Here is a 19703-nt window from a genome sequence, read left to right as displayed (position 1 = left end):
ATCATCTTCCCGAGACTTTTCTGAGATCGAGGGCTCTTCAAGCGATCACGATTTCCCTTCACGTAAAGCCTTGCACTGTTAGGCTCAGCCTGTCGTTTAATCCAGCATAGCATACGCAACTACAAAATTATTCGGCGTATAAGGATGTTACCTCAGCAGCAGATACATCCCGATATTCGACGATGTAGTTGGTGATGACGTCTCCCCCGTCGTTGATAGGTGGCTTCCACGATAGCCTGACAGAGTTTTCGGTGATTTCGTCGATCACCAGTGGTCCCAGTGGCGCCGAGGGCGGAACAACCACTCCTGCAATAAAAAAAATAAAATGCGGTTCTGGTAACAGGCTACTTGCTGTACGAAAAATAGGCATGATGCTTTAAGTTAACAAGCGCATGTTAAATCATAACGTTAGGTCTGGAGTTCTGCCCTCAAAACAACTCCAGCTAACATCGAGAAATTGGACGAAAATGAAAATTCAGGGGCATTTTTGACGGTTTCACTTCCTCATTTAGATTCCGCGTGACACAGTGCTTGCACGGCGATGTAATCCTTGCCCAAGTTTTAGCTGCGTCAGGTTTCCATTTTAGCTCACTCCCCATGTTCCGCCGTTCCGCCCAAATTCGATCACTCACGCAGGAATTTTCGAAGGAAATTGTACAGAAGCGCAAATCGAGGCTAAAATCGAGCAAGCCTAGCTTTGAAGCTCAGTCACAAGGAATTAAGGTAACACGTTAACGGATCAGTTATACGAATGTCTCGAGGAACACGGACGGCAAAGCGTACTCAGGAGCTTCAGAAAAGAATGTTTGTGCACTTTTTCTGCTATTCCTTCACTGGCCCAAGATTCTTATTTTGCCAAGCGGTTAGGGTGAACATAATACTATCAAAGGAGGCCGCGCCGTAGTCTGAGTAGGAATGATAAGCAATTTTCGCTGCCGAAATAATTGCTTCCGAAATAATTTAAAAAGCCTATCTGAGACTCCTCGAAGTATGTAAGGAAGTCAGCATGACAGAGAGTGTCAGTTTTTTCTCGCGTTTGAATTCATGTAAACTCTCCTGTGACTTGCAGGATTGTCTTAAGGTTGTCTCGATTATCTCGATAGGCTTCAACTTCAGAATTATAACTGCTGTTGGTGCTATTTTTTTTCGGCGTATCGACGTCTTTCCTCAATTACGTGAAACTTTTAGGACCTAGAAAACAGTTTGCTTGATGTCCTCCACAACATTCAAGATAAAATATTTAGCAGCTCATTGGTGGCTATGTAGCGGGCCTGCAAAAAAACAATTCTGTAAATGTCAACCTGATCTTTTGCTAGACACTGGCGCAAACTTACGGCTTCAAGTGGATGAGGTCATTTGCACAGAAAACCAAAACAAATCGAAGCAAAACTCAAAATCGTTTTCAACACTGTGTATAGTGCAAACACTAAATCAGAGCGATCGGCAAGGTTCAACAGCTCTTCTGTTAAAAATTCTTGTTTTGAGAGAACAAGAACTAGAGGAACTTAAAGAAAAACCAGTGAAAACTCTTCACAGCTTTACATCTTTTATATTTTTTGTCTAGCCAACCGGCTGCGCATAAACAGGCTACCATAAATTTCGAAACCAATCATTCTTTGTTTAGGCTCGTCCGAATGTGCATTTTATTTCTTTGCGAAGTGAAGTGGAGTGAACAGTAGCTGCACTGTGGAATGAACATAGGAAGCCTATTTGATCCTTTTTTTATGCAACTTGAGCGCGCGACTGAGAGCGTGGAACACGGTCTTGCCCATTCCTACATGTTATGACTCCGGCTTCGCATCGCCAAATTCTGTTGTAATGAGTTTTCTGAACGTCGCGGTTCGGTCGTAAAAACGCTACGTCGAGTTTTGCGAGCTTCAGGAATTTAAAAGGCACTATCACTGACCTCTTCCGCATCAAGCACTCTCTATAAAATCTTGATTTTATCATTCATCTTTAAAAACACCATGGCCATGAACACTGCAAGTATCGTCTTCTTATCCAACTTGTTTACAATCGATCTGTTTCACTTCCTTCGTTCTTGTTGTTGAGCCTCCTTGTTGGTGTCCTAAGCTTTCTGATCCCATAAACAGCGGCTGTTTTCAAGATAGGGACTGATCTTTAAGAAATAATCGCTCTTTTATTTCTTTTTACCAGATGGGTGCAGCTGTTTTTTCTTTGACGTGGGAGAGAATGCTGCGTTTGGAAGCAGGACCAGAGATTTCGCGACGCCTTTCTGAAGAGCACGGTCTTCATCATTCGGAACGCTTTCAACGTACAGCTAGTAGCCATGAATATAAAACAGCTATAGACGCAATCGCAATCAAAAGTAGCGTTGGGCGCGGTACAAAACGCACTGACCTTCACAGTGCCCCGAGGCTCGAGGCAATTAAACATACAAACGCTCTCAAGCTCCCCGACTCCTCGAAACAGAAAGGCGACTCGAGCTTGTCACCCATTTCTTTCTCTTTTTTCATCGCTCCCTCGTGAGGCCAAGCTAAAATCGTCTCGAAGCCAGGCGGTGTCAGCCGAAGCAGAGAGCACTCTCGCAAAACAAGACAAAGAAAAGTTCGCCCGCAGGCAGCCGCTTATTTTGCTGCTGCGCTGCGACTTTGACGCTGCATGCTGGATACAGGGGCAGGGAGGGAGGGGGGCAAATGCGAAGCAGACGTTTTGCTCACAAGGTCTGGGGCTCCCTCCGCTGTCGCCGCCTGTAGTAGGAACCTTGAAGAAGAGAACGGCTTCGGCTGCCTCTGCACAAGCCTCCCTATCGAAGACGGGCGAACAGTCCGAATACGCAGCGGCTCTCCGCGCGTGTGCGCGCACCTTGGAACGAGCTCACACAGGAAGCGCCTTCGGGGTACACAGACAATAGCCGCGGGCGAGAAAACACCGGGCCCCGGCGCAACTATCTATCCGGCTCAACCGAGGGCTCCGCTATGCGTCTCGCAACAGAGAAGGTGTGCTCGAGTGCGAGAGAGGAGGGTGGGGGGAAGGAAGGGGCAGCCGTCGGTAAGGAGGGAATGGCTCTCCGGCGCTCCCGAAATAAACCCTGATTCAGGCGAAAAACGGGCCAGGCCTAGACGCTTTGGGGCTCGCGCTGGCAGCAGCACTTTTTCCCTGCGCCTCATCCCCCTCCTCGACCGCATCGTTCTCGCCGCCTTCGCTGCGTGTGGCCGAGACGGTTCTCTCTCGGCTGAGCTCCACTCATTTGGATCTCGCTGAGTCGGAGTCCCGCTCGTGCGCGCTCCGGCTCGGGCGGGTGTCGTCATCAGAGGTGGGCAACCTCAAGAGGCCGACCTCACCCCGGAGTGAGGTGCGGTCGGCGACAGCTCGAAATATTTTGCTTCTGACCTCAACCTCGCGCGTGAGTTTGAGGTTGAGTGAAACTGTCATTCTGTGAGCTATAATAGTAATAATTTGTTTTGGGGGAAAGGAAATGGCGCAGTATCTGTCTCATATATCATTGGACACCTGAACCGCGCCGTAAGGGAAGGGATAAAGGAGGGAGTGAAAGAAGAAAGGAAAAAAGAGGTGCCGTAGTGGAGGGCTCCGGAATAATTTCGACCACCTGGGGATCTTTAACGTGCACTGACATCGCACAGCACACGGGCGCCTTTGCGTTTTGCCTCCATATAAACGCAGCCCCCGCGGTCGGGTTCGAACCCGGGAACTCCGGATCAGTAGCCGAGCGCCCTGACCTCTGAGCCACCGCGGCGGGTATTCAGTGAGCTCAGATTTTAAGTTCCATGTTTTTTGCAGTTTGCCCCGAAGAGCGCCGTTTCCTAAGCGCAGTTCAAGCGCCCCGCCTCGGTGCGCACTGACAATTGGTCTGCAGTCACCCCACTTCGAAAAACATATGCCGCCGCCCATTCCTAGCTATTTGGGACTCCACTGTAATGTCTTTCCAGTCGCTACGCTCCCTTCTGGTCTTCGTGACAGGAGTGCGGCTACTGCGGCAGTGAGCCCCGCCTCCGCCGCTGGACTACAGGCGGCCTGAGGTCGGGCGCTTGAGCGCCAAACACGTAACTCACGCCGAACCGATAGCTTTTAGCGTCTGACGCCGCAAATATGTCCAGCCCAACAGGCAGCGAAGAATCTCCTCCGCGAGCGGATGGTACAAGCCGAGACTGCTCCACCACGTTCGTGCCCGTTACATGCGCTTACGTCACGGCTGCTGCTTTGATTTTGAGTGAAATCCCGCTTTACATTACACGGTTACTCGACGAAAACTAGAGCAACCTAGGTACCTAATTAGGGCAGCTGTTAACACATGCAGCTGCTGATTTGACGAAAAACGAACGAAAGATTCTTTGGTTTAATCGGAGTCTTCCCCTTTGAGCCGCGAACTATACTTGCATGCATTCTCATTCGATAAAAGTAAATGGCAGATGTAAATGCAGTTCACTTTTATCTCCGCCCGAATGACCTTTACCGTCTTCTCCCTTTTTTGGGCTCGTAATTCTATACAGCCATGTGCTGTTCATATGGACACTTATGACAATAAGGATACGTGAAGAAGTGTCCATTAAGTGTATCGTCCATAGAACGAATATCGGGAAGAAACAAGCCCAATTTGTCGCGAAAAGAAGTTTGTGATGAAAGCTTCCTTCCGTGCATACCGAGGAGAGCATTATTAGTTAATGTAAACAACGCTGTGCTACGTCAAGGGCGTTCTGTAGGTCATTATCGTCCTGAAGAAACTGAAGCGTGGTCTGTGGGGACTCAGTATCCACGATAGAAAGGGACTGAAATTTATTTTGTCGAACAGATTAGACCGCGCCTAAGCCCTGGGGCAGAGCCCCAGTGTTCGGGTGGTCAGTTTAGGTACAGCACTATTCGATGACTAGATTTATTCCAAGCCTCTTTTGTTTTGTTTTAAAGTGCGGTAAATCCGCTGTTTGAAGGTCTTCCCGCAGGCCACGCCACTTCGTTGTCGCTTTTACTTGCCGATCTGGAGCTTCACTGAACCATTGAGTTCCATTCTTCCGAACTTCGTGCTGGCCTTTGTAAGGCTGCCGACTGGCTTCGTATCGCCCTTGCTAGACAGCTTGCAAAGAATTTTATCCACATTCATGAACAGCCTGCTTGGTTAAGATGTAGGACGCTCCGGCCGTTCAGAAACAGTGGTAGCTCTTGCATTCATTCCGTCCAAGTAAATCAGTGGGTCGAACTGTAACATCCTGAGATAAACTTACAGTATTGTAAGTAAATAAAAAAAAAGATGTGCTTCTTTGTCTAGGCGAGTGGTTGCTGTCCTTTTTGCTCCGAGGAATGCCGCAGGTTTTCAGCTTCGGTGGTGCCAGAGGACCAGCATCTGTAGTGTTCGCGCCCTGCTCCTTTCCAGTGTCCCCCACCTCCCTGCTCGCGGCGACTGTGGCCGGGCATGCACGAACAGGCGCGGAGTTTACGTAGCCGCGAGCTCAGTGCCACATGAGCATCGCCTCGCGCATTCGTAGCTTATTGTTGGCTTCAGAAGTGTGCCATCGGCATTTTCAGTCGACCCAAGAACCGAGCTTATCAGCCTGTCGTTTCGAACCATTGCAGCGGATTTGCTGCCTTCACACGTCGACCTCCGGAGTGCGCTATACGCCCATTAAGCAAGCCAGGAGATGACGTGACACCTTGCTGCCTTTGAATACCCACGCCATGTGCATTCTGCTCTCCGCTTGCTGTAACAATGACAGGAGAACAGAACACTGGCGAGGTAACCCACAAGGAGGCGCTGCATTTGTCGGCAGATCAGCTCAGGTTTCCCTGACGAGCCGCTGAAGGTTGCAGATGCGTGGCGCCTGCAGGTGCTTTGGGGGCTTCGGATCCGTCGATCGCGCGGGTAACCCGTGTCGCTCAGGCAGCTCTGCCACGCTGTTGACACATGTAAATTGGGTCAAGTGCTGTCTGGCTTTTCGAAGAAACGGCGATATTCGGAGCGCTTCTCCCGAGGTCTGCATGTAGTAGTGTGCAAAGGCGCTGTCGGAATTTCGCGCCTAGCCGCCGACAAGGGAACTGCAGGTGTTCATTCTCTACTTTTTGCTTGTGGAAGAACCACAGCACGGGAGAGAGCAGCGAATGGGTGAGGGGATTGCTTGTTTTGGCCAGCCACGTGACGGCTAACATTTTTGTTTTTGAATCTATTGTATTGGTTGCACCTAAACCTAAGTTCTTCGTCTCCAAGACTATTCTCACTCTATGTAGCAATCTCCGTCCCTGACGGATTCCTCCCTGGTGAGGAAATATATCGGCCACAAATTGCGTCAGCCTCCGGCAAATTAGAGTATGGGGCGGAGGAAAAAAACTTTTACTCGTATGTTACAACGAAGACGAGGTTACTGCTTTGCATTGGTCTTAATGTTTCCTGAAACGTAGGAGAGCATTATCTATGGACATCGCTATGGGGCTCTTAGCTTTGTTACCTTAATGCACTCTCTATTGCCCAAAGTGCGAGTTTGTATATAAACGAGATGTAAACACATCGAAAAAGCTGGGTCCTTTCCAAAATTAATCATAATTGAGCGTATCCATAAAGAAGTTTATACTAACGAGGTACGACCGTATATATGATCCCGGACACGATAACGGCGAAACACCGTGCGATATGGAATGAATCTAGAAGCGTTGTGCTTAACTATGCACTAGATGAAAAACAATTCAAATTTATAAAGAGCATATGATGGGACGGTCTGGCTAACACCATGCAACTGGCATACGCGGCTAATGCACAAGCGTTGACTGATTCGTTGGCTTCGTAAACAGCATCACATTTTCCAGGACCATTTGCGTTCGGAACCTTCATTTAGACGATAAGGAAATATCATATTCCAGATGCTACATCACACATAGTTTCAAATTTAACTATGACGGGTATTTTTAGCCACCAGATTTTGTTTGTAGATAGGGTGATCATGGGTGCAAAATTAGGATTGGTTTATGATTTATGAGGGTTTAATATCCGAAAACGACTCACGCTATGAGAGACGCCGTAGTGAAGGGCTCCGGAAATTTTGACCACCTGAGGTTCTTTCGCGCACTGACATCGCACAGTACACGGGCGTCTAGAATTTCTCCTCCATCGAAATTCGACCGCCACGGCCGGTTAGCGGTTGGTGTCGCACAAATATATTCATTCGTTTTCTTTTTTCACTCAAAATTAGTGAATGGAACCGATAACAAAGTGACGTTGTGGACTGCAGTTCATAGGCGAGAAGTTGTCATTTCCTTTTTTTTTTGTCCGGCAGTTATCCTGTTTTTAGTTTGCGATTTTTGTTAGCATGAGTACATCATTTCTTTTTTTTTTCCTGACCTTCTCTCATATGGCTTGTGTTAAATGGGAGAGCTGCTGTGCAGAGGATCGGCTTCAGCGGGCACTTCTCTTCAGCCGTTTTACAGAGGCTTCAGATGCTTTACAGGGGAGCGAGATAATTCGCTCGGGCGGACTTTGACGGGCGAGCCGATGTAAAAGACAGGCATTTCAACCTATGTGGCACTTTGGCCAATTTTTTTTCACAAGTCTAATTGAAAAAATGTGGGCATGCACGATAAATAACAAAAAAAAACAATAACAGTCAAATATGCAACAAAGAACCCGCTTACTAATACATATAAATGAACACAACCCTTTTCTGTCGCGGCTTAATAATCAGTATTCTTGCCGTGTATTTCCTGTAAAATTCGTATGTTTGCTCACGATTGTCTTCTTTGTCAAACCGTTAATAATACGTAATTAATTGTCCCTTAAAAACGATCTTAACGAGATTCAGGACTAGTAGCTATCCACGTAGAACTCATAAACATTTCGAACTCTCATGCCAGCATACGGGTTTTTCTTCTATGTACATTAGATAGTGTATTTCGTGTCGGGTGCCAAAGTGGTATGCAACAGTCGAGGTCGCATGGCTCGCTTCTTCTGTGGCGCCTTCAGGCGTTTAGGCCAAGCTGGATCGCCACGCATCGTGACGAGCGAAATAACATGCCTCAGGATAACAACGGTCACCCTCGGTCGCAGTATACCACATATCTAACAATTATACACCCTTAAACTAGTCGTTACCAAGGTACTCTAATCCAATAATGGCCGCGTTTGGGTGAGTTGGTCTTCCATGCTGAACGCAAAAGCGCAAAAAACAAGGTCTTATTCTATGTCCTTGTTTTTTGCGCTTTTACGTTCAGCACTCTAATCATTTTAGCTTCTTTGACTTACTGGATTATCACTGGATAGACTTTTATAGTTACCTACTCAAATTTAAGTTTTTATTTTTTGAGTTCCAGCATCCGACCTTAACCTCACAAAATGAGGTTGAGGTGAGGTTGAGTGTGGTCGCTAGTGGCCTCTGGAAAAGCGAGGTGAGGGCGGCGGAGAAGACCTCAACATCAAGTTGTGAGGTTGAGATTGAGTGAGACCACGGAATTTTATTTGAACTTGAGGTGAGCTCGAGGTATTTGAGGTCAAATGCCCACCTCTGGTCGTCATCATCAGGCATGTCGCGGGTCAGCGAGCATTGCAGCGCCACAAACTCCGGCGACGGCGGAAGCGAAGACGAAGCCAACGCTTCGACTACGAAGTGGCTTTTTTAGAAGATTAGCTTCGCTTCAGAGACACGCCTTTGCCGCGGATCACCGTAGAGGAAGGTAGCCAAACTGCACGTTTACAGCAGCGTGTGATTTTGGTGTAGCTTTACGATCATCGAGCGTAATGGCAGGGAAGGCTTCAAGGACTTCAAAGAATCGTGTAAAGAAGATGGCATGTAACATTTAATGAACTATGGGGGCAGAATAACTAGTTATGGCCTTGGCTTAATGACATACAATAGTAACAGTGCATATTTACACCCTACGAGTGTGTAAGGTACCTAACCGGGCGTCATGCCTGGTTTACTTTTCGGCGTTTTCTTCTATCTCATGCATAAGAACATTTGAAAATGAGGGCTGCAATCAAGAAACAGATAGGAGAGCTATTGTTTTTCATTAAACAGTTTTTTTTTCAGCTGTACTGGGCCGATTAATCACGCAGAGCGGGGATTTACAAGTCTTCAGATACGCCACGTATTTCCACTAGCTGCACAGGCAGAGGATATTAAGGCTTGCCAGCCATAGAGGTTGCTTTAAAAGGTGCCTTAACAGAGCAACTTCGGTGGTAGCAGGGCACCCTGTGGTTCGCAGCAGGGATGCGATCCACATAGCCTCACCACTAGTGCTTTACACATGCAGTTCTGAGATGTGTTTTCTTATTGAGCAACCATGGTGTCACACAGTGGCAAAGTGTTCGTCGGCACTAAACACATCTGTTTCATACTAAAGCCTCACATAAAAGCCAACGGGTGATGGTCATTATAATTTTGATCACATCTCTAAATTTTTCTACTCCGGGACGTCATTTGTGAGCGCAGAATGGCCGCGAAAGTAGCAGACTTGAGGAGGAATTTGTCAGCATTAGGGGGCTCCAGCCTTGCAGAGTAATAGCATCTCTTGAAGCACTTAAGCTTCTCCAACCGGTCTTCCGTAAAGCGTGTTGCCTACCAAAGCCACAGAACAATTAACAGTGAACTTTTATAAACAACTTCATTTCACAGAGGTTGTTGTGAAGCGCACATTCATGATTTTGCGGCACGGCATATGTGTCGACGTGGATAAATGTTACAATACGCAATAGCGCTAGCGCACAGTTGTAAGTGATGTGTGTGCATCTTCTCCGTGAACCACACGTAGTACGCTACCACCTCGTTCCAAACACTGAGACGCGAGCTGCCTGTACCGAGGGGCGGATGAGTCACAACCACGACGTGACGCATTCATGTCGTCGCTTTGGCGCAGCCATTCCGTCACACGTCTAAAATAACGGACGCTTTCTTGGCTCACGCCTAGCAGACTTCACCAACGGCAGAAGCCGCGCGTTGCATGCAAACAGTTGTTCAATTCTTGGCGCTGGTAGGATCAGGAGCGACATCTTGTGTGAGTCATGCTGCCGTGATTGAACCGAAAGATGCAACATGCAGACAAGCGGGACGTGCTGTCTGTAACGCGTTGCTGCACCTTTGCGTTGTGCCAACTGCACTTTTGTTTGCGTATAAATGTCATCGTCGTTCGCATTAAAACCAACGGGAATGAAATTACTTTTTCTCGTTTAATATTTTTCGGAGACAAGTGAACTTTTGTGGTCGCTGGAGTGGGAGCCCAAGAAGTAAGTGATCGGTAGTTTCCAGACTTTAAAGGAAATATATCTAATAACTTGGATGGCGACCTCCTTGAAACAAAGCCGAAAGCAAAGTGCTCGTTATAGTAATATAGACGGCCGCAACCGCATGTGTTTCGTTTAACTGGGAACCGGCGATCAATGATCAAAACCGCATTGGGGTTAAAGGTTTGATTTTTCCCTTTTCAGGAAAGAATTGCCATTCAAGCAATCGTCAACCGTGTTGTTGCTGGCGTGTTTAATACCGAAACCAAAGCACATTGCACATGCGGAACGAAAAAAAAATAACGATCGCGGGAACATTCCGTGAAAGGCAAATGAATACGACACACTCGAAATGACACGTCTCATCCTTGTCGTGCAAGTCTTGTTATATATAGTTAGTTCTTACTGGTAGTATAATTTCGTTACTAACAAAGGCGTACTTAAGACTGCCATATTAGCAGTAATTCTATAACACGGGATGCTTCCACATAGCTGAATTCACATCGAAGCCTGTTCTCATAGGAGTCTTTCGATTCGACACACGAAATGTTATAATAGCCGCACATCCCTATACTTGTGGAAAGCGTCATTAATGTATTGAAATATCAAGGATCTATAGAAGGCTAGAACAGTAAGTAGCGCGAATAGAGCCTGCTCATGGAAATGGAAGTTTTTTTTTTTTTCATATCTGGCCTAGGCCTATCTTTTCGTCCCAAAGGACGCGTTAGCCATGAACACCATAATCGTATTCTCGGCCGTCGAATACGGGCATTTGCGCGTGCGTGCGGGAGATGGTTTGATTCGCTGTTGTAAACAGATCCTAGAGAAGCATGCTGTATGACCTGAGGAACTGTGAGGTTGTCTCTTCGTGCAGTAAAACGCCTGACACTTGCTTTTTTCTATGCTCTGTATAGCGCTGGAGCCATATTAGCCTTCAAATGGCTGGGACGTCGGGCCTGTTAAAATATTTTGTTAAGATGTCCTTCCGCAGTGATGCCATTAGAAGAAGACAATGAAATTGCTTCCTGTGTGCAGTGTATGGTACGCCAGTATGTCTCCAGTATTATTTTTCGATACCTGCGGCCCACTATTTCGCCTTGTCGTCGTGGCTGTCTGCAGTAGTTAAACCATTCTAGAAGTAGGCCAGATGACCGCCTGTTGGATCAGTTTGCCAATTTGAGCTCGGCAGCACAAGCGGCCTTGCGTCACAGGCATCACAAGCAAACTATGAAATGTAAATGTTTCTCTTTCTTGCAGGCCCTACAATTGACTTGCTATATGCATACTACGATAAAGTCTAGGGCCTCCAAGGGCACTTTGTCTTAGCCACACCGAAAAATGTTATGCTGTCATTTTGTGCTTATTTACCTTTTATAAATTAAGCTTATGTTTCGATGTCTGGTGGCTCAAAAGTCGGATGGTATGTCATCGCTTGTTCGCTGCATTTCCATGCCTAAAGTCCAGTATTCTAGTCTGCCGGCAACTGTGGTGTTGTTCTGAAAAGCGCTAGCGAAGTTCAAATTTAGCAGCCTTAAGCACTTTCCGGAAGTAAAGGTTCTGCTAGACGCTTTCTTATTCGCTGTCATTTGGGCTGGATACACAGGCAGATGCAGCCTTAATTATGCAGTAGCTTTACTTTTTGTCCTCAAACTCAGAAAGCACGTAGAAAGGGCACACAGTGTAATATGACAACAAGGAAATCATTAATTGCTGGAATATTACTGAAGTTAGGTGCATCGCCATTTCTAGCTGTTGTATATATGTTTGTTTACAATGTCGAGCTTAAGCGTATCCAAACACACTTGTGTTGTGGAAATTACTTCGAAATTGAACTTTTAGGCTTCTGTTTGGTTATACTACATAAGGCTGGGCTGACATACGAACTGACATTCCAGCGATCAGTTGGCAAACCATAATTTCAATTTTTATTCAATCACCATGCGAGGTAGAAACCCGGCTCGAAGAGTATAAAATTGCCGGACAGGAAATACCGTCCTAGCTTTTGGTGGCAATCTTGGACGACACTTAAGTAGATTTTGCAGTACCTAAAGGACAATATCTATATTAATACGTGCTATCATTTCATGGCATCACTTCTTGAAGTATGTGCTTTGTCTTCATTTAATATATTTTCGGGGGGACGAAATCTTGCGCATGTACGGAGCGACAGCAACAGATCGAGGACCAACTATCAGCTCAGTGAACCGCGCGTTCACCTGCAGACGACAAGGCGAAAAAACTGAGTCCCGTTATCAGCGGCCGCATTTAGATTTGGTAGGATGCAAAAACGGCATGCTCTGTGCGACATAAAAGCGCGTTAAATGACTCCACGTGGTCAAAGTGTTAAAATCGGAGCATCCCGCCAGAGCGCCCCTCATGGCCCAGGCGCAGCAGCGCCGAACGTTAAACCGCACACAGGGGCCCACATGCTTCATGCATATAAGGGAGTGCTCAAGGCGTGAAAATGCATAAGCTGAGTTAAATAGCACTACCTCTTCAGCAGGCGCGATCTAATTATTATTAAAGCTAATGAAGCGCTGTCGGCAGCATGCTAAACTTGTATAGCGGCCACCTGAGTTGGGTGACATGGAGGCTGTTATTTCTGAAACGAAGAGAATTTGTATATGCACACGCAGTTGATCTGAAAGAGTTTTGTACTGTTTTTGATCGGACCGCATACATGTTCACTGTCGTAATAAAATCGAGCTTGGGTGGTACCCGTACCGGGCGGTCGGACGATCTTGGTGCCTTCGGGAGTTTCGAGGGGTTCGCTGAGGCCCACCTCATTCCAGGCGTAGATGCGGACCAGATACTCGTGTCCCTCCTCGAGATCCTGGATCTGAGCCTTCACGGTCTGGGCGTTCACTTGGCTCACCTGCAGCGGTGCGTTTTGCGCAGGCACGGTTCGTTTAGAATGCGGTCATGCAACTTTGTTCTTCACAGTTCTTTCTAAGGGCCTCAATTTTTGCGTGCATTTACAGTTTTCAGCATGTGCAAAGTCGTCTACATTTGTCCGTAGTTATAGAAGTGTGTTTTCAGCTCTTTTTTATCGGGGGACGGAAATTGGGGCGCTGAATATTGTTAGGTTGAACAGAATCGCATTGTGTAAGGCAGCAGTGGCCGCTTGCTCATTAGTGGCTGGACATTATATTTTTTTCAGGAAACGGTGACTTACCTGCTGCGTAATATGAACCGAAAAGTGAGCCGTGTTTGATAGTTCAAATGCCGTCCGACTAAAAACTAACTACTTCTGAATCCAGTGATTGGTCTTGATTTCTAAGGCGGCAAAACAGAGCAAAACACGGCCATAGACAACAGGACGAAGAGCTTTATCCTGTTGTCTACCTTCGTGTTTTGTTCTGTTCTCGCGCCTTAGACATCAACAGTGAACCGAAGCCAGCTAGCTCAACAGCAAGCTCTCTTAATCCAATGCTTACTTTGAAAATTACACTTAGGCTTGTACCTGAACTTTACACCTCCCTGTACGTAGAAATACAACTTCTGAACAAATGGCTGCCACCTTAATCTTAGTACTGCCATTGTTATTCTTTAATGCAATTTATTTTTGTACAAAAGGCAGCTACAGGATGTGCGCGCAATGGACAGTCCATCATTCCTTTTTCGTCTTTGTTTAAGTGTTTTGAGTTTCCAGCGAATGGATCTGGAAGCAATGAGCGAAGCTGTTTGCCAGCCATGGTAAATAGCTTGTCCTATTCATTACCGCTTAAATGACAGAAATCAATACCTCCATCCAGAGAGTTCTTCGCGGCTCTCTCACAGCTACCACGTAGCCAAGAACAGGGCGGCCGCCATCGTACGTGGGTGCCGCCCACTTGACGTCCATCGAGAAAGGCCCCGTCACCACCACCAGAAGAGGAGTCGACGGCGGATCGGGTCGCTCGGCTGCCTGCCCTGTAAACGGTGACGTGGAGGAGATCACATATACAAGCTGTTGACGCCGGTACCCGAACGCTGATACGCTGTCAAGATAAAAGGAGGAAGAGCCTAAAAATATACATCTCCGCGATAACTCTTTGCCATTATGGTCGTCGACTTCATGCAGTGTTTGCCTACACAATGAGAGCCGTGATATAGTTACTCTTTCGTCCCAATATGTCTGTATCCGGGGGCATATTTTTAAGTCACTGCAATAAAAGTTACGAACGCGTGGCAGCGACTTCCACAGGAGCTGACGTGCCAACTGCGCTGCTGTTGAATGTTATGGTTCGTTTCGGCTGTTGTAAATAAATAAAATAATTAAACAAACAAACAGTAATGAGCAGCTGAGCATCAACTATTAATCGCATGTGTCTAAGCTGTCCACAAGGTTGCTTATATCCACTGCTCATATTACATGCAAAATTAAAGAGGACTTAATTTTTAGCAGTAACAGCTGTTATATATTCGATCAACGTGTAGGCGAAGGCCTCTATAATCTCTTCCTCTCCATGTCTAAACGAAACTCTCACTGATGGTTTGCAGAAAAGACACATCTTGAGCAAATACTTTCAGAAAGCACATATTTATTTGCTGTATGAAGGTCACAATTCCAACCACGTAAATAAAAATTACACATCACTGCGGCTACCCGCATTGGAAGAATGCGAAAGCGTTGACGCCTACTCAACACTGGTCGCCCTTCGAATTTGGCGCCATGGTAGTTTTCTCGTTCACTTGATTGATTCATTAAAGATTAACTCTAATTATACCCTCATTTCATCCCGGCAACCATTTCGAGTTTTCGAATTTTCCGCCACGTTAATTAAATGTTTCCCTAATTAACCACTTTATTCAAAATTAATTCATCTTAATTCAAAAATGCCTTACGTTTGAATTCACCTTACATCACCCTTAATTTATCTTATGGTACCATTAATTCACATTAAAAGCACATCAATTCAACTTAATTCACAATCAAGTCACCTTTGTTCGCAATTATTTCATTTTCTCACATTTATTTCGACTTAACTCACCATTATTTCCTCTTAATGTACCATTAAATCCGATTTAAATCCCATTAATTCACCTTATTTCGGATTAATTCACTCTTGACATTTTCTATAATCATTAATTGTTGATTAGATTTCGATTAACTGCACATTTTCCCTCGTTTTATGTCAGTATTCATTTCAGACTTTCAAATTAGGCGCGACGTGTTGGCTCCACCTACAGTTTTGGTCATGTGGTCCAACACTTCCGGCATTTTCAAATTATGCGCCCCTTTTGCTATGGCCCCGTCCACTTCTTCGACATTTTTGGCTCTAATTGATTAACTATTCATCCGAATGGGATTTTTTTTTTGCGGGCAGCATCCTCACACCATCCTCTTTCGAGTACAATCACTCGTTTGACGCTACCTCTTCTGTGTTGCGCACAACTAATAATAATAATAGTAATAATTGGTTTTATGGGAAATGAAATGGCGCAATATCTGTCTCATATATCGTTGGACGCCTGAACCGCGCCGTAAGGGAAGGGATAAAGGAGGGAGTGAAAGAAGAAAGGAAGAAAGAGGGGCCGTAATGGAGGGCTCCGGAATAATTTCGATCCCCTGGGGATATTTAATGTACACTTACATCGCACAGCACACGGGCGCCTTAGCGCTTTTCCTCCATAAAAACGTAGCCGCCGCTGCCGACACATTTTGCAGACACGATCCCCGTCGACATAGCCTAGTAAAGCTGTCGCTTTAATAAGAAGAACGCATGGCTCACGAGCTGTTACGGCACTGCTTTGCGGTAGAGACCACTTCCAAACAGAATTACTATATTCTCGAGGAATGTGCAGCGATAGGCCAGCTGCACCACATCCATACCACCGGCGGCGCCTTAGAAGATTTAAATACGCAATATGAATATTCGGCATTCACGCCTCCTTTCACGATATGCTCTCTAGATACGCGATATGCTCTCTAGTTTTTCCGTCTCAAATAGTACGCCCCATCTAGCCCGAAGTGACGTTATTTTAAATGCTCACTAGTGCGTCGCGCTTCCGAAGTAGGGCGGCACAGGAGCGTCTTGCCGGAGCTTGCTTCGAATCTCTCTGGAAAGAGGGCGCTGGTAATGCGCGCGCTGGCGCTGAGCGTCGAATTGCGGGAGCTGCGGTCTGTGCTTAGTTTTTGAAAGCCCTCAATGTTTGAAAGTTTGATAAATCCTCAGACTGAGAAAAATGTTCAGTTTCTTTGCTGTGTGGCCACGTATATTCTACCTAGCACCGTTTCGTGGTTTCATCAAAGGGTCAGTACTTTTAGCGGCGATATTTTCTTTTGCGGCAGTCAAAAGCTCCTTGCGCGAATAAACGTAGCTTGTGCGGATGAGAAACCCGGTATATTTTTGGACCAAGTCTGGCCTTCTTGGTAATTACTTTTAATTTTGGGGCAACTGTGGAATGTCGTATTGGCTGGGGTGGTGTAACCTTCCGGTGCCTAGAAAATATTTTAATGTGTGTCTTACGCTCGCACCGAGTAGTTAACACTGCCATAGAAAACCAATGGGGTGCGTTTTTGGCAACAAATAACAGAAAACTGTATTCTTCCCAAGGAGGGATCTGTGGATATATTGATTGTTAGGGTGCTGCTTTACGACGTGCAGAAAATTGCGTTCATAAACAACTTCTGATTGAAAAAACTGCGCTTGCCAAGAATTTTGGGGTGTATTGATAATGTAGCTTTCCTGTGTTGGTCGACGCCTGCGAACCCTGACATAGAGAGGCGCAAATGGCCTCGGCATGCAGTGAGAGTACTGAGCGTGATATAAACCAATATGCATAGGTGGTTTAGAAAAAATAGTAGTGGTAGTAGATGTTTATTAAAAAGTAACAGTAAAAAGGAAAGAAAAGGTTATTGCTGGCCCCGGCATCCGCCATCGCTACGGGAAGCACCTGAGCTGGGGCAGCGTAAATAGAAGGATAGCAAGCAGATCGGAGAAATGAAATGAAAGAGGTGAGGGACAGCCAGAACGGATAGGGGGTAGAGAGCTGGGCGCCCCACTCCAGCTGTAGTGTACAGTGTGTTGTGCGCGTGCGCTCTCCTTCTTTATCGATTATGGACATCTCACCATAAATACCAGTGGAATGACACTGGTGATATCAATCACAGATACCAAACCTGCTTTTTTTTTTGCCATTGCACCGCTGCCGATGGCAACGATTGCCGACTGTTAGCATAGTGGCAGCTGTGTTTTGAAAACATTTTAACAGCAAATGAGAAAGCGGGGTTAACCGAGCAAGATACGATGACTAGTTGCAAAAAAATATATTAGTATATCCAGTTAGACGACGCAGCCCGACTGCCGATGTGAACACAGCATGGCGCCAGCGTTGGCTACAAGAATCAACGTTTTTCTTTCAGTTAATTCAGTTTGAGACAATGTTTCCAGTCGTCTTCGGCGCCCTTCCTGACAACGTCTCCGTTTATTTTATCAATCAAAAGAAATTTTAATTAAATTAGCGGAATTCAGGCTATACCTCCGAAATAATTTTTTTTAGATTTTTCTTTCTCCACTATACCACAGGCGATCAAAAATAGGCTTGCGTGTTTCTGTATTCCAATAAAGCTTTGAAAAAAGCAGCACGCCGGCGTATTGTGTTTCACAACTTACATTCGTCGTCCCGCAGCTGCACAGGCCGATCCGTCTCGAGGACAGTGGTGAGTCCCATGGAGCTCCTGGCGAGTACGCGGAACCAGTGCTCGGAGCGTAGGTCCAGCTCGCGAATCACGTAGCTGGTCACGCTGGCGTCCACAATGACTACGGGCACCCAGTCTTGGTCTGAAGGGTCCCTCTTCTCCACGATGTACGACAGTGCCTGGATTACGCCCCGCGCCGGTGGTCCCCAGTGCAGCGTCACGGTGTCCGGCGGCGTCACATTGATGCCCCATGGCTCGTCGTCTGTCTCCGTTATCCCAGAGTCTGCACCATCCGCACCGAAATTCCGGGGAGGCCTCTTGTGAGTGTGGCTGATTAAATAAGACGGTCGCGCCTTTCGCAGGACGAGGTTTCCATAGAGAATTGACCGAAGAATGCAAAAGAAACAGGAAGATATGACTTAAGTGTTAATGTGACTGTCCAAGGATGGAGTAATTCAACATCATCAGTTGCAGCCTTTTTACGCTATGTGCATTGCACGGCGAAGGCCCCTCCTATATCTTTCCGATTAACCCTGTCCTGTGTCAACTTCGGCCACCTTGTCCCTGCAAAATTCCTAATCTCATCCGCCCATGTGAGTCTGCTGCCTCCAGCTACACTTGCCTTCTTGGAATCCATTCCTGCCCCGCCGCGGTGGCTCAGTGGTTAGGGCACTCGACTACTGATCCGGAGTTCCCGGGTTCGAACCCGACCGCGGCGGCTGCGTTTTTATGGAGGAAAAACGCTAAGGCGCCCGTGTGCTGTGCGATGTCAGTGCACGTTAAAGATCCCCAGGTGGTCGAAATTATTCCGGAGCCCTCCACTACGGACCTATTTGTTCCTCTCTTCTTTCACTCCCTCCTTTATCCCTTCCCTTACGGCGCGGTTCAGGTGTCCAACGATATATGAGACAGATACTGCGCCATTTCTTTTCCACCAAAAACCAATAATTATTATTATTAATCCATTCCATTAAACTTAAATACCATCGGTTACCTTTCCTTCGCACTGCATGCCCATTTCTTCCTATTCATTTCGACCAGGATATAATTAACCCGCGTTTGTTCCCTCACCCACTCTGTCCTACTCCTGTCTCTTAACGTTACACCTGTCATTTTCCTTTCCATAGCTCGGTGTGCTGTCCTCAACTTGGTTTCGAGCCTTTTCATTAGCCTTGAAGTGTCGAGCGGTACAGATATTTTCCAGTGCTTCTTCTACATCCTTGTTCCGCAATGCCTGCGTACCTCCTGAGGGTTCGACTTAGTCAAATGCGTTCTCGAAGCTGCGAAGGCTACATATAGGGGTTGGATATATTCTAGGCATTTCTCTTTCACCATAGCGATGATGGAATTATGTCTAATAATTTTACGTGAGCTTATCGATCACGGTTATTTTTTTATTTCATTACCCTCTGGTCCCGAAGGCATTACAGAGTTGAGTGGGTTACATACGGAAGTGAGACATAAGCTACAGTCATATATTTGAACATAAATGGAAATATAAATGAGGCTCACGAAAAAAGAAAAGAAGGTTGCATCAAATCATTAAAACGAATTAACAGAAAATAGGACAGGGTTGGAAAAACCGCGAAGCCTACACGGCATAACTACGACTTTCGAAAACATGAAAAAAAGAAAACAAGAGATATCTCGAAAAAGAAAACATTAACATGCGCGTATACAAAACAAGGCGAACAGCCGTTTTAAAAATCTGGCTGGATCAGAGAAGTAACTAGATAAAAGAACAAAAATGGAAATGCTGCAGTTTCTTGTTTTTATGGCAGCAGCAGGTTAGTCAATGCAGACTTGAACGCAGAATTGTCAGAAATTCTGACTATAGATACGGGAAGGTGTATTCAGCTTACTGATGTACTTGGGATTAAGGAGTTGTAAAAAATGGTTGCTTTGGCA

The 19703-nt window shown here is 46.2% G+C and overlaps 2 protein-coding genes across 4 annotated transcripts in view; one reads left to right on the top strand and one right to left on the bottom strand.

The window, feature by feature from the left end:
• LOC144125626 (uncharacterized) overlaps window positions 1-19703 on the top strand; it is a 210576-nt gene that overhangs the window by 116398 nt on the left and 74475 nt on the right. The window lies entirely within an intron of this gene.
• MnM (myomesin and myosin binding protein) overlaps window positions 1-19703 on the bottom strand; it is a 56599-nt gene that overhangs the window by 25794 nt on the left and 11102 nt on the right. For all 3 annotated transcript variants that reach the window (XM_077659190.1, XM_077659191.1, XM_077659192.1), the window contains exons 3-6: window positions 17770-18078; window positions 13917-14083; window positions 12896-13046; window positions 152-306 (exon numbers count right to left, since the gene is read on the bottom strand). In XM_077659190.1, coding sequence (XP_077515316.1) covers window positions 152-306; window positions 12896-13046; window positions 13917-14083; window positions 17770-18078 — 782 coding nt within the window. The remainder of the gene's footprint in view (window positions 1-151; window positions 307-12895; window positions 13047-13916; window positions 14084-17769; window positions 18079-19703) is intronic.

Source organism: Amblyomma americanum, chromosome 3, assembly GCF_052857255.1.
Source record: "Amblyomma americanum isolate KBUSLIRL-KWMA chromosome 3, ASM5285725v1, whole genome shotgun sequence".
Lineage (NCBI taxonomy): Eukaryota > Metazoa > Arthropoda > Arachnida > Ixodida > Ixodidae > Amblyomma > Amblyomma americanum.
The sequence above is the reverse complement of the archived record's forward strand: the minus strand, read 5'-3'. Positions and strand labels throughout refer to the sequence as shown.